The 15,344-nt window shown below is 49.3% G+C and overlaps 1 protein-coding gene across 3 annotated transcripts in view; it reads right to left on the bottom strand.

The window, feature by feature from the left end:
* Positions 1-345: 345 nt before the first annotated feature.
* Positions 346-15,344, bottom strand: part of P4ha2 (procollagen-proline, 2-oxoglutarate 4-dioxygenase (proline 4-hydroxylase), alpha II polypeptide) — a 30,745-nt gene continuing 15,746 nt past the window's right edge. Inside the window, exons 7-17 of one of the 3 annotated variants that reach the window (XM_006532452.2) lie at positions 14,331-14,570; positions 12,687-12,880; positions 11,768-11,944; positions 7,287-7,357; positions 6,969-7,068; positions 6,198-6,251; positions 5,717-5,776; positions 5,603-5,668; positions 2,898-2,966; positions 2,452-2,548; positions 346-824 (exon numbers count right to left, since the gene is read on the bottom strand). In XM_006532452.2, coding sequence (XP_006532515.1) covers positions 754-824; positions 2,452-2,548; positions 2,898-2,966; positions 5,603-5,668; positions 5,717-5,776; positions 6,198-6,251; positions 6,969-7,068; positions 7,287-7,357; positions 11,768-11,944; positions 12,687-12,880; positions 14,331-14,570 — 1,199 coding nt within the window. In that variant the 3' untranslated portion in view covers positions 346-753. The remainder of the gene's footprint in view (positions 825-2,451; positions 2,549-2,897; positions 2,967-5,602; positions 5,669-5,716; positions 5,777-6,197; positions 6,252-6,968; positions 7,069-7,286; positions 7,358-11,767; positions 11,945-12,686; positions 12,881-14,330; positions 14,571-15,344) is intronic. The other 2 variants (NM_001136076.2, NM_011031.2) reach the window with 2 other exon arrangements.

The following is a 15,344-nucleotide window of genomic DNA, read 5'->3' as shown; positions in this document are numbered from 1 at the left end:
AGATTATAGGGAGGCACTGTCAGGCCCTGAGTTTTATGTACTTGCTGGATATCAGAATTCAGGTCCATGTTCGTGTGACAGGCACTCTTTTTTTTTTTTGGTTTTTCAAGACAGGATTCTCTGTGTAGCCCTGGCTGTCCTGGAACTCACTCTGTAGACCAGGCTGGCCTTGAACTCAGAAATCCGCCTGCCTCTGCCTCCCGAGTGCTGGGATAAAAGGCATGTGCCATCACGCCTAGCTGTGGCAGGCATTTTAAGCCAAGCCAGGCCCAGTTCCTGGAAACAATACCAAACAATACAAACAATACCAAACAAGAATAACAACAAAACCAAAACACTCCAAAATAAGGCTATTTAAGGCTTCTGGCAGGAACATTTTTATTTTTTGGTTAAAGCCACAACAAATAGAAATGTGATAAAAACACACATGTAAACAGCATCAGAACTTTGGTTTCACTGAGACATCTTCTACCTGAAATATCTGAGGTACAAAGGCACCGTGCCGGGTGCTATAGTCTGGCTCTACCGCAGCCATGCCAAGACACCCCCAGAGCCAGGGCAGGTGTAAGCTGGTCAGAGTCTGGGGCCCAGGTCACCCAGGACTAGGCTCAGGATATACTCTCTCAATTCAGTCAAACACTGGCTCCTCCAATGACCTGCCTGACAGGAGCTGGGACATAAAAAGGAAGCTGTCATGTTGAACTTGAAGATGATTTGGACTATGGGCCAGGGAGGAGCGGAGAGAAAAGGACGTCAATCAACTTCCGTTGTTCCACAAGGTCTTAAGAACTCCTGTCCTCGCTCATGGAACCACTTGTTGGAGACTGTGAACAGAAAGCAAGTACATGACCATCCCACCTATCAGTTCAGCAAGCAGCCAAAACGAATGCTTCCTCCATGATGACCACTGCCCTGTGCTCTGTGGGTAACACTCCAGTGCCACACGGCCTCAGGCTTCAAGCTGCTCACGTGCTGATGAAAATACATGAGCACACAGATAATGGTGCAGAAGCCAACCAGTGATTCGGTGGGTGTATGTAAGTTACCATGGGAACAAAGCCAAAGAGCATCTCATGATGTTAGGGATGAGAGCAGTACTGAAACAGAACAGGAAGCCAACAGAAGTTATCCCAGAAAGAAGGCGGGTATACCATACGGCTGCCACTCCAAGTGGAGTAAACGCAGAAAGTGAGCTGAGAAAGTCTCCAAAGGCAGGAGCCACTCTGGTAAGTGTGAAGGACCTCAAGAAGCTGGGACAGGGACAAGTAGAAACTGAGAGGTGAGGGACAGGAACCTGTCAGCACTGGGCAGGGTTTGGCCATGAGCCTCAGGCCCTGTGAGCCACAAGACAGAATCTTAGTGCTGTGGGCACCCCAGCTGAAACACTGTCCCTGCCATGTCACAGGCATGGACCATGAGTGTTCCTCAAACATGGGCTCTCTCAAGGGATACAAAAGTAATGCAGAGCAGATGATATAGCTCCTGTTATAAGCTCCATCTGAGCTTAAACCCCAGAGCCCACATCATGGAAGGAGGGAAACCAGTGTTTCAAATTGTCCTCTGTCCCTCACACACATGCCATGGCACTTACACAAACACACACACACACAAACACACACACACACACACACACACACACACACACATTTTTAAAAGTAATGCACTACTAAAGACAGATTTTAAAATACAATTTAATACCTGTACTTAACTAAACAAACTGTCTAGAAGACTTAAGACTAATAGCATATGTAGCGAAATGATAAACTTTAGTTCTTATTAACTCACAGTGCTCACATGTAGACTATCTGTGCTATGCTTTCGACACCTAGTAGATTAGACTTACACTGGTCTTTCTCCTCCTGAATCGGCAACGACCAAATTTTCATTTGTTTATTTTACCTTTTCTGTGAGCCAATCACTATTTATCGCCCAAACTCCAAGAGTTCTAAACGCATGTGGTCCCTTCCTGTCACGTTCTAGGCCGTTTCTAGTTCTCCACAGCAACTTAAAGGATGAGGCTAATATTCATCTTCTCTGGTCTGGTCCCAACCTCCAGTCTCACCTCTTGGCTCCAGTCTCATCTCAGACCTGTCCTTCTTCAGGTGACAAGGACAGTCAGTCTCCCACCCTGCTACCTAAGATGCTGGTTATAGCCACACAAGTCTTGCTTGCCCTGGACAGACACCTCCCAGCTACGCTCCCCTAAAACCCTTGCCAGAGACTACACTGGACCTATGGTGCTCATGCAGCCCGGGCTGCCTCAGCTCTCTGAGCATCTCTGAGTGTCAGCAGACAACTGCAGGAGCTCTGGCTGGGTGGTACAAGCCAGAGAAAACCTTTTGTGATGAACAGAACTGAACGCAGTTAGCTGTCGTCTCCGCTTCTGCGCCTAAGGCCAACCATCAAATACCAGGTTGAGGCACTATCCACACTACCCCTCAAGCCACTCACCCCACTTGCAGCCCACAAGCACAGGGCAGGCTGCATGTCTCGTCCGATAATCACCTTCCCCACTGCGAAGAAGGTTGTACCAGAATACAGCTGTGCCCTGCGAAAGAGATGAGCTGTCAGAGCACACCCTAAAGATTACTCACAAGGACATGCTCCAAGAACCCCTCACCCTTTGACAGAATGTCCCTCCTTTCCTGTGTTTGGGAGATGGGGCTCTGGGACTCCGAAAACTAAGTTCTTAAAAAGTACCTATCCTTCAAATGGAAGGAAGTTTAGAAACTACCTGCCCTGAAGGGTCTTCCTTACCATCCCTTCTCCCTGGGTAGAAGTTCAGGGTGCAGGTGGGAAGGAATTAAGGTACATCACATTGACAGTCAATAGCACTGGGGGACAGGGACAAGGTCTGAGGCCTGCATCAACGTGTGACCCTGAAGAGTCACACTTACCTTCTTGGGCCAAATAGCAGCTCCCAAGTCAGGAAAGACGGTGGCACCACCAGCTTCGACATCGCTCATCTGGGAACATAAGGCAAAGAGCTTGGTCCCTCTGGTCAAGGATGGCAGGCGACCCTGAGGGGCTCTGCCTGGAGGCTCTGCTCTATGGCTATCCTCAGCCAAGAGAGACTTCCCACACACCACAAAATCTGTGGGGTTCATCAGGACAGTCTCTATGGTTGGATGTCCAAGAGCTAAAGGCCCCAGAAGCCCCACAGTCAGGCTGTCCTTGAATGGGAACAATCCAAGCCTATTTTAAAAATGACTATCTTCGTCTAGAGAGACATCTCAGTGGTTAAGAGCATTTGCTGCATATGTAACAGAAGATGGCCTAGTCGGCCATCACTGGGAAGAGAGGCCCCTTGGCCTTGCAAACTTTATATGCCCCAGTACAGGGGAACACCATGGCCAAGAAGTGGGAGTGGGTGGGTAGGGGAGCAGGGTGGGAGGAGGGTATAGGGGACTTTCGGGATAGCATTTGAAATATAAATGAAGAAAATACCTAATAAAGTTGGAAAAGAAAAAAAAAAACAGCGTTTGCTGCTATTACACATAACCCAATGTAAGAGCACTTGTGGAGGCTCACAACCATCCGTAACTCCAATACCAAGGGATCTGATGTCCTCTTCTGGCCTGTGGGCACCATGCATGCACGTGGTACATGCAATATATATACATACATATATATATACACACATACATACACACACATATGCAGGCAAATACTCATACGATATAAATACATCTGAAAAAGAAAGAAACTAAGGAAGGAAGGGAGGGAGGGGAGGGAGGGAGAGAGAGAAAAAGAAAGAGAGAGAAAGAGAGAGGGAAAAGAGAGAGAAGAAAGAAAGAAAGAAAGAAAGAAAGAAAGAAAGAAAGAAAGAAAGAAAGAAAGGGAGGAAGGAAGAAAGAAAGAAAGAGAGAGAAAAGAGAGAGAGGAGAGGGAGGGAGGCAGAGAGAGAGAGGGGGGGGGAAGGAAGGAAGGAAGGAAGGAAGGAAGGAAGGAAGGGAGAAAGAGAGAATAAATGCCCACCTTGACTCCATCTTGAACCCTCACCCAGCCGTGCCTTGCTTACGCCACTGTGCTTAGCCACTGCTCTGGGCAGGAGCTCCCCATGGCTCCCAACCTCAGGAGCATCCCTTTCCCTGTGTGGCTGTTTTCCTGGCTCTCGCTGCTCTCATCAGACTTTCACCTTCCCAGAATGCCACTCTGCCTCTCCTATGGTACTAAATTACACTTTTACTTGAAGTGGGTTTTGTTTTGTTTTATCTTGCTTTTGGTTTGTTTTAGTTTTCTGTTTTGTTTGGTTATACTATAATAAAATATGGCCTGTAAGGTAACAAAAATTAGTGCTAAGAAAAAAAAGAGGGAAACCCCTAGAGCTAAAAATTCCCCAGTATGGCGCACACCAGTCTGACAGAAGAGGCAGGCACTCAGCAGGCTCACGATAAGAAAGATGACAACACCCAGTGGCTTCCCCAGTGCTAGGGTTCCAATCCAGAGAGTCTCCAAGTCAGTCTCCCCTGCCTCTCTCTCCAGACACACTAACCTTTGTCCATTTCCCAACATCTCAGACATTTTCTCTTCCAGGCCCCCACACTCTCCTCTTTGCCATAAAAAAAAAAGTTCCACAAATTTCCATTTGACTTTCAAGTCATAACTGACATGTTATTTCCTAAATGAGGCCTTTACTAAACCCCATGCCTGGGCAAATTCGTCAGTGTTTGTCTCCATGGGAACCAAGTAACACTCTCTCCCATGCTTCTATCGAGTCTCCCAAGTCGGATCGCAGATGTTGCAGTGGAGACCACATAGGACCTTGTCAGCAGTGTGTGTGCAGGGCAGACCTCCAGCACATAATTAAAACGTAAAGAGGAATAAGCAAGCTTCCTTTCTAAGCCCCTTGACTCGGCTTCCTTAGACTGAGCTGCTCCAGCGGGGAAAGGGAAGCAGAAGCCTACAGATGGGCGGGGTAGCAGGAGGGAAAATGGCCAACCACACTAGCAAACAGAGGCCGTTATCTTTTAAAAGCCCCTCCCTGCTTCCCGTGCACTTTGCCACCAAGACAGAGCCTACCAGGGCTCTCATCCCCAAAGCTCAGAGTAGAACTGTGTCCACCAAAGGGAAGCAGAAGCAGCCACCACACAGACATCTGTTTAGGAGAGCGGACTTGGCATCAGGCAGTGAAAAGCACAGAGGGTTCCAGGCGTCCCCTTTGATGCGGTTCATGTGGGCTCAGAAAGCAGGATGGGGGTGGGTAAGGGACTCTGGAAGTACTCTTTAATAGAAACAGAGTTTCCATTTTACGAGGTGAGAAGAGCTAGGGTAACAGATGGTAAATGGTCCACATTAGGGATGGATTTAATAAATGTCACCAGAACACACCAGAAAATTGTTACGATGGTAATTTTTATGTTATGTATATTTTTACCACAGCTAAAAATAATAATGATGTTGGGGGGTGGGGAGCCAGGGAGTAGCAGAGAGACAAGCACACCGGTGAGGACAAAAGCCAACCCTCTCTACTCTAGGCAAGAAGGGCACCGAGGATCCACTAATTAGCAGCTGATGCCATGAGCCCTGATGGGGGTGGGATACGGAGCCCGGTGGCCCCAGGGTCTCCACGGGGCCCATCAGATACGTGCATCATACTCACGTAGTTTAGAAACGTGGCCACACGGTTCCCAGTCCCTAAACGCTTGAAAGCATCTTGCTCATCGCTCTATAAAATTAAGTGAGAGTGAACAAAACCGCCCAGCCCAGTACTTACATAGTTAAGAAACGTCGCTAACCTATTGCCCTCCGTTTTGAGGCCGCTGTCAAAGGGTCGCTGCAACAGACAACAACTTTTATCCAAGTTTCCAACTAACTTGCCCGCCACCCAAAGGACTGGGACCAAAAGGGTCAGGGGAAGGTGGCAAGTTTGCCTTCCCTTGAGAAACCAAGAATGGGACAAGGTAATACAGGGAACCCCACTCAGAATACAACAATGGGGACCAGGGAGAGGCAAGAAAACCCTTTACAGGGACCTAGAGAAGTCCTTGACTTTATTATCAAGCCAAAGCACCCACACATCAATTGGATGCAACCAGGCTCCACTGGGCTCTGCAGGTGCTTTGCCAGCAGCACAGAATTTCCCCTTTCACTAGGTAGGTGGAGGAGGGATGCCGTGGGAGCTGAAATGTTTCTAGAAGCTCCAACCTTCTCAAACCAGCCAGAGAGGAGCCCTCCAAAGACGATCGGAGCCTTACCCTTGAGAAGTCAAAGTGTGGTTCGTACTGTCCCCCCATTCCGTAGTTTGCGACCTGGAGAGGGATTACAGCGTTGCATTTGCCATCAGTCTGAACAGCCCCGCGGCAGCCCGACTCCCCAGGGATGCCATCTCCCTAGGCCTGAGCACAACCCCCAAGCTTTGTGTGTGCATGTGTGTTCTTTATGTATGTGGTGTATGGATATGGTGGTGTGTGCATGCAGGGGCCAAAGAAGGATGTCGTGTGTTCACTCTATCATGCTCCACCTTATTCCCTTGAGACAATGAACCTGAAGGTAAGCTGACATCCAGCAAGCCTCCTGTCCGTGTTCTCTCCACAGCAGCTGGGGTGACAGTAAAATGCATAGCCACACTCAGTTTTTTGTCTGGATGCTGCAAATATGAAGTCAAGGCTCATACGAGCAGACATTTGTTCCCCTGTTGGTGGTACTGTGTGGGGAGGCTGGAATCTGGAACCTGGCTAGCCTAAGGGGGTCATGAAGATTATATCTTCTGTTGGTTCTGGCCAGGCCTCTGGTTTCTGAATCAGCAAGATGTGAACAAGCTCTGTTGCAAGCTCCCGCTGCTAAGCCTCCCCATGGTGGACTGAGACTGTGAGCCGAAGCGGATCTCCCCTCTGTCAGTTGGCTTCTGTCAGGTCCTTTCATTAGGAACATAACTAATGCAGAGGGTGAGCCTTCTCTCGCAGCCTAAGCACTTTGGGAAAACACCTCGCCCAACAGAAGTCCTCCAGCCCCAGGGACCAACCCACCTGCAATAGCTCTGCAGTCTTCACCGTTAGCCCGGTGATATGTTGCATCCGCCGGTTGACCCGGGCCACAACAGGGTCGTCATCCTCCTCTAGCCAGGAGCTGGGCAAAAGAAAAGAGCAAAGATGAAAGGCATGGACAGGCTTAGATGATGTCCTCTGAGCCCAGTCAAGGCCAGCACTCACGGGCAACAGGCTAAATGCTACGGAGAGCGAGGCAGAGCAGCAGGCTGGATAAGGTGGCATTGGCATGCTCTTGCATCCTATGGGAAGCTCCAGGGTTGGGCTTGACCAGCTACCCCACCCCATCCCACCACTCACCTTTTGGAAACTCTGTAGCTGGCAACAGTGAGGACACCTGTCTTGGGGTCACGCACAGTGGCTCGTGCAAGCTGAAAGGGAGAAAGAGAGGAATCCTTCTTGGTGTTGGTGTTTTCCCAGAGAACACGGAGGGCACACAGTAGGGCGACGGCTGCAGAGACTGACTCTAGCCAAGGTCCCATGATGCTATAGTCTAGTCTCCACTTTCCTCTGTGCTCAGAGGCCTGGCACACCCTCCTTGCTCACTACCCCCACCCCCACCCCCACCCCCACCACCTATCAGGTCTATGCTGCCGGCACTGTTGTGCTTATGAACTCTGCTTGGTTCATGCATTTATATTCCCTGAACAAGGCCTTCCTTGACAGGCCCACACAATAGTCTGGGCTTTGATGATTCCACAACACTCAGACTCAACCTGAGGCTTCTCTTGACTTGGTCAAGTTTTCCCACCCTTCTGCCAAGAAGCTATCCAAATACTGTCTGCTGTGCCTCCTGCCTTGCTGGGCTCCCACTACTCAGCAAGGAGACAGTTTCCAGTCTCTTGGGGCCCTCCTAGAGTCAACAAAGTAAACAGCAGGAATCTGAAGTATGTGGGTGCAGAAGCCACCCATTATGGGCAAACCATACATACACACATGTGCACACGTACACACAAACACACATACACACACCCTTTACCCTAGTTCCCAGTCTCCGTATAAAGGCTTAGCAAGTACTGCCAGCAGGGATAGACGTGTCTACAGCAGGATACAGATACCTTATCTGTGGTGTGGACTGTCCTAGTGGGCTCAGATGATGTGGGCCTGGTAAGGAAGACATGTCCAGACAGAAGTACAGATGAGCCAAACAGAATATTGCTGACTCTTGCTTTTAATAACTATTTGATTGGTACCTACTGTGTGCCAGGTGCTAAGCTGGGTGACCGAGACATGACGTCTGCCATCATATAACTTGGTCAAGTGGAGACAGTAGAAAACCGGTCAGGTAATTGTAGCATACTACTAAAAGCTCACGGGTGAGCTGTAATGTCCCGTGGGAGAGCAGCCAAAGGATTGCAGTGGATGGGTACGGTGGAGAGCCAGGCTGATCCAAGTCATTATTCTCTGAGGCTCTCATGTGTGGAAGGAATGTCTGAGTCTTGGTGGGCTTAGTAATGGCCTGGGACCCTGGCCTTGGGGAGCTGAAGCTTTGGATCCTAAAACCAAACCCTTCCCACCCTAGGGGCCTATAGTTGTCAGTCCCAAATTTGTGTGCTCCTCTCTGATGCCCTGTATTCCCCTTGTGCAACACTGCCTGATTAGCTTCCTGCTGACTTTGTCATACTGTAGGATAGCTTTTCAGTGGCACTGTCTCACTTATACCCTGAAAACAGTATATACGGTGCCAAACTTCTTTAAAAGCTGTGTGACAAAAGACATATCTTATTCGAGACCTCCTGAGCCCACCTGTTCTATCTTCTTTATCTCTGAACCCCCTGGTCCTTCCTCCTTAGGACCGTGCCCCTCTACTGGTACAGGTTAGGGTACCAGGCACCTGGAGTCCTGTACATTACAGCAGCGGGGAAGGCCCGGGATGAAAGGGCACTGGCTACACAGGCTGAGGCTCCAGGATGTAGTGAGATGAGGACAGGCTGGGGGGAAGAAGAGATGAGGTCTGCTGCCATCTTATGGTCAACCTGAAATAGGGACAGCCTTATGTAAGGGAGGGATGGGACGGCTACAATATAAGGACTATTGTGCCACCTTATGGAAAGGTGACACAGAAGAGACCAGAATGGGGGAAAAAACTAACAGAATGCTTGAACAAGGATCAGGGCAAGAGATGGCAGTGGCCTGGAACAGGAGGTGACAAGAGAGATGGAGAAGAGAGCCATAACGGAAATGTGGTAAGGAAGTAAATTGGCCCATCTGGTCACTTTGCGTCATAACATTCTAATGTGAAGATGGCAGCCAGCATACCCAGCGAAGACGGGTTCCCCAGGCTATGGTCCTTCTCTGAGCCTAATGGATAGTCATCCCTGCCTGGTGACATCCATCGCCACTAGACAGTGCAAACATTGGAGCCTCAGCATTGGCCTGGTGCCCGAAAAAAGACTTTGGGCAGCTGTGTTCTGCCCTGGGGACAGACGGGGCTATTTTGAAAGCAGACTGGGGACTCACAGACAGCTGCCAGGCATTCTCCACAAGCCAAGCTAAGCTCATTGGCCCCACTTCAAAGCCAGAATAGCATCTGTCTGTCCTAGCCTCCGGAAAGAAGAGGTCAGTGAATGACGGCCAATGTGTATGCTTGTCACACGGCTCCTGTTCAAAACACAATTGTCCCAACGCCAGCCACCTTCCTGATTCATGCTTCTCATGTATGCACATGCACACAGAGAAATGTTCAATGTCTGAGACTAAGGCAGGTAAGGAATCTCTGGAGATTTCGGCTTGACAGTGCCTCTCTCGGTTAGAAACCCAGAAAATAGTTTTCTTTTCTCGAGGACTTTGTAACTGACCCAGGAAGTGAGATGAGTCCCGGTTACAGTTGTCTATACACGTTGACTAGACTGACTCTCGGTGACATCTGTGACATGAGCAAGACCCTGTCTCCAGATGTGCTAGGTCTTCAAACCAAGGCTGTGCTAAGGTTCTGGAGGCTAATACAGGAACCTCTGAGGTCTGCTCATGAGCAGAAGTCCTGGCCATCTCAGTCACTACAATTCTACTACACACAAAGACCAGAGGAGCCAGCTAACTCCTCCCTCCCCATGACCTGTGATGGGAGAACATGGGGGAAATGGCAGCCCACAGTTCTCTTCAGAAGAGATTAAATGGGATCAAGTCATCTATGGGCTAGGCATCCAAGAATAATTGTATCAACCTGACATATATACAAAACCAACAGTCAATAAGCATACAAAGCAGAAATACCAGTTGGATTTCCATGATACTCAGAAACAAGACAAGGATGTCTGCTGCAAAAATGTTGTAGAAGTTCCAGGCAGCTCAATAAGACAGTCAAGGCGAAGGAGTTGTATTAGGAAGGCAAAATATCTTCTTGCTTGCAAAGGACAATCCTACTGAGATAACCCAAGAAAGTCGGCCCAAAAAAGGACTAACTTCTACCACCTCTGGTCCACACAGGCCAGTTTTCTCCATTTTCTCAAGGGAAAATAAACTCTAATTATCACCATGAGGTACATTTCAAAACAAATAGTTAGGCATAGCAGGCTAGGAGCATGGAGCGGCTGAAGGAGTGCTTGCTTAACACATGAGGCCCTGGGTTTGATTGCCTGCATTGTAGAAAATGCTATAATATTATACTTCTGTAATTCTGTAATTCTAGCCCTTGGGAAGTGGAGGCAGAAGGGTCAGAAGTTCAAGGTTATCCACATATTCAGATAGAAAGATAGATAGATAGATAGATAGATAGATAGATAGATAGGTAGATAGATAGATTGATAGATTGAAGCCAGCCTGAATTACATAAGACCCTATGTTAAAAAAAAGAAATATGCAGGGGCTGGAGAGATGGCTCAGCAGTTAAGAGCACTGACTGCTCTTCCAGAGGTCCTGAGTTCAATTCCCAGCAACCACATGGTGGCTCACAACCTTCTGTAACGGGATCTGATTCCCTCTTCTGGTGTGTCTGAAAGTGTACTCATATACATTAGATAGATAGATAGATAGATAGATAGATAGATAGATAGATAGATAGATAGATAGATGTAAATAATTTAGCATATAATAGTAAACTAATATAACAATGTAACCAGTTAAAATACTCCCGAGAAGAAAATTCACAAAAACAAACCAAGGACTACTAAGCTTAGTAAAAAATGTATAAAGTGTGTTTGAACTGAAAAAGTAAACATATGAATAAATGGAGAAGATGAGGGATATCCAGATTGTATGGATGTATATCCTCCTCCAAGTCAGACAGTTCACTGCAGCTGTCACTGCTCACTGCAATCCTCTCCCTCACTGCAGTCCTCCCCATCACCCCTCACTGCAGCCCTCCCCCCTCACTGCAGCCTCCCCCTCACTGCAGCCCTCCCCCTCACTGCAGTCCTCCCCCATCACTGCAGTCCTCCCCCATCACCCCTCACTGCAGCCCTCCCCCTCACCGCAGCCCTCCCCCTCACCGCAGCCCTCCCCCTCACTGCAGCTCTGAGGTCCCACTTTTCTGGAACTATGCATTTCCCCAAAAACAACCCATATGCCAGCCCTTCAACCAGGTGAATTGGTACTTGTTACTGAGATGCCCTGCTCCCAGCATGACCTGCTGTCATAGCTTATGTCTGCCCCTCCTGCATCCCAACTTTTCCTTCCCTAGTAGGCCACGAACCTTCAAGGTCAGCCTAAGTCTGCAGCATGTCAAAGAACTCATGCTAGCTATTGGTGAGAGTGGGGAACAGACAAACTTCTCCATAGAGGTAGCAGGAGGGACTGCACCCCACCCTATTCAGTGCCCCAGCAGGACCCTCAGAGACACCTACTTTGGGCTTAGCAATCTCCTTGATCCTCTCGATTTCTTCGTCGGACATCACATCATAGTACCTGACGATGTGTGGGCTGTCCCACTCGTCTTCCTCTTTGAAGGGGGCGATGAGGAGCTGTGGCACTCTGTTTCCATGATGGTACCTACAGAAAAGCTTCTTCTGCCTCCGGGGTGTCTGCGGAGCACAGAGCACAGGGCCTGAGCAGAGTGAGTCCTTACTCTCGGTCCCAGACCGGCTGTCTGCATGCACTGGTCTCACCCTCTATGACCAAGACTGTTTTCAGCTTCACCACAGAAGAAAACCTCAGTAGGAAGTGACCTCACCCCAATCACACAGCTCCCCCTTCTCTCAGAAGATCACTCATTTCCACAGCCCCTGTGGCAGAGAGCACTCCACGACCCTTTCCATGGAGATTAGAATAAGTCTGAAGGACTATTGATGGGGGGACGCCGTTCCACACAGAAACTATTGAGAGCCAGTCAGGGGTCCAGGAAAGGTGAGAGCCTCCCTCATGCGGAGCTGTGAAGGTCACTGGGACCCTGTGGCTCTCAAAACAAACCCCAGCAAGTACTGTCTTTGTTTACCACTGCATCTTACATGTCATTTACACGACGACTACCTTGGGGACCTGAGGTTCATCTACACCCATCGTTTTCTTCAAACCAATGAGTCAAATGATAGCTAGGCACACTGGGGTGAGTGGGACACACAATAATGCCCTACAGGATGGTACTTGGTACTTCTCCCTGTAGCACCAAGGAGACAATCTCCTGCCCTGTGCATCAGGGAATGCCCACCTACCAGCCTCAGCAGATGTGGAGAAAAATACAAATAGGCAGTGGAACTTTCCATGGTGCCTGCCCAGAGCCAGCGCTCAGATCTCCAGCCTGACCACCAGCCCCTTCCCAGGTCTCACCAGTTTCACGCCCTCCCCTCGACACAGGCTCTCGTACACATCCCTCTCAGGCAGGTAGTCCGTGGGCCTCTCGTACAAGTTTTCCTGGGTGGCCAGTCCGGCGTCTGTCTGATTTGACAGTGATTTCCCTCTTTCTTCCTCTAACAACCGTTCAAAGTACCGCAGATTCCCTCCAGCTCGTTCGTGGCTTGGGTCTGGGAAAGGTGAAAGGTGGGAACAAGGAAACAGCAGACATCTGTGAGATCATCTACAGAAACTGGTCTGCGAGCTGCTTCTTGCCCAGCAGCCCATGGGTACCCTATGCTTTGCTGGCTGCAGCACCTAACCGGGGCACGCCACTCAGGACCAAAGAGCCAACAGCTCCTTCATCTTGTCCAATGATGAGGGAAACATGTCATCGAAGCAGAGCATGTTTACCTAGTAACTGGGGACAGGGGGAGGGGAGAATTCCGTCTCAGGTCTCCTGGAGGCCCCTCAAGTTCTGAATTCTGCCTCCTCCCTGTAATTAGCTGTAGCAATTTAAAGTCATGCCCCTCAGACGTAGCCTGGTCTAGCAACCATACCACACACTGGCTACAGTTAGGGGACAAGCTGAGATACTGGTGAAAGAGAAGGGCTGCAAGGCAGGCCAGATAGCTTGGCAGGGAAAGGTGCTTGCTGCCAAGCCTGACAACCTGAGTTTGATCCCCAGGACCCACACACTGTGAAATGAAAGAACCAAGTCCCTAGAGTTCCACTGTGGCACTTGCATACTGACCCACACGCACAATTAGTTAATTAAATATCATCATAACTCTTTATTTAAAAATAGAAGAGTCACAGCTCTGGTGGACATCACAATATCTGAAGCAACCACCACAGCAGGATTTCTGTGTCGCTCTCTAGACAAGTCTGAGTGAGTCCCAGAGATGTTCAGTGACGTAAGGTGAGACCACACAGGAGAAGAACCAGGATGTCCTGACCTCTTACTAACTCACTTGATAGGATCTATAAAGCCCTCTCCCCTTGTTGGTCTTGCAGGATGCTCACATGTGAGCTGACCCCACACTTGGGCCCCTGGAAAACAGTGACAAAGCCAAGCCCTCGCTGCTCCGTGAAACCCAAGACAAAAACATTCCCAGGTATTAGTAAGAGGTGCAACTAGCAAGCTTTAAAGACTCAGTGCTTTGGGCCTTGTTCTGTCCCTCATCACCTGACATACAAAGTACACATGGCATGCTAAGTCCTACTTTAGACCTCAGGTCACCGAGAGCTGGGACTGCTGTCACTGTAGCAATCTGGAAGTAGTACAGCTTGCTTCTCAAGCTCTGATTAACACAGTGAAGGGTCCACCCTGCATAGTGGTACAAGCACCACAACCCTTGCTCCTTATTGTTAAAAGTGCCATGGTGCGCACACATGTGCACATGCACTCGCACACGCATGACCATGAACATGCATGCACATGAGCTACACACATGAATGCACAAGGATGTCAGAGGCATCTAATATGAGGAGTGTGTATAAGAAGCTACTCGGTGATTAAAAATCATTTAAGACAATCGTCACATTGTAACGATTAACAATCGAACTGATACACTTCCAAGAGATGATCAAGCAGGTGTGTCAAGTTCCCTTGCTACCCCCAGCCCCTAATCTCCTTACCAAGAGAGAGCAGGCGGCGGGTGAGTTCCACAGCACGGTGCAGGTCACCCAGTTGGAAGACAGCATAGCTCAGGTAGTCCAGCACCAGGGACTTGGTAACAGTGGCCTCCTCCCCAGCATCGAGCTGCTTCAGTACCTGCTCCATCCACAGCACAGTATGGTAATAGTCTCCTTCATTGTAAGCTGAGCGGCCCAGCCCAAAGCAGTCGTCCACACTCAGCATGGCCTGGTACTTTGTGCCTGAAGCAGGAAAGACAGCAGTCAGGTTCTGAACCGATACTGGCTGAAGAAGGGAGATGCTCACTTTAGAAAAAGCCTGGGCTGCGGAAAGAGGGACATGATCCGAGCAGAACGCCACCTGGACTTCATGCCGTACACCATGAAATGTCATCGATGCATACATAAACAGGTTGGCTTAGTTCCAGTTAGAGTTCACAGTCTAAGGCTCATACTCCTCTCACATGGGAAGGGGCTTTGAGAGGGAGTCTAGAAATCCTGCCCTGAGGTCAGTGGTGTAGGTCCCGTGGGTCAACACAAAAGAAGGTGCTTGGAAGGCAGCCGGCCATGTAACTGTGAAAGTAGAGAACATGGATGAATTCAGGTGACTTGAGAACTACAGGTGAGGGCAGTGACTTGCAGGGAGAGTCTGAAGAAGGAACGAAAAGAGAAGGCTCGAGGCCGGACCTCAGGGGGCACAGATGGAGTAGCATGAGCAGCGACCAAGAGGAAGAAGATACAGGGAATGGGGACAGGTGACAGACACCAATGACAGGGACACTGGAGCATCAGCTCAGCGGGCCTTGTGCCTAACGGGGCATCTGCTGGAGAGAGTGACCACAGAGACAGTTCCAATTTGAGAAACAGCAACAGCTCTAGGGAGACGTGGAGCTTAAGAGAAGCTTGTGATGGTAAAGACTATATGTTTCTCAGAGAATAACAGATCCCACAGAACAAGGGGGTTAGGACCTCCCTGCAGACCACAGGAACCTCCCTATTACATGCTATCGGGTGTGG

The sequence above is a fragment of the Mus musculus genome, chromosome 11 (assembly GCF_000001635.26).
Source record: "Mus musculus strain C57BL/6J chromosome 11, GRCm38.p6 C57BL/6J".
In the NCBI taxonomy this organism is placed as follows: domain Eukaryota; kingdom Metazoa; phylum Chordata; class Mammalia; order Rodentia; family Muridae; genus Mus; species Mus musculus.
The sequence above is the reverse complement of the archived record's forward strand: the minus strand, read 5'-3'. Positions and strand labels throughout refer to the sequence as shown.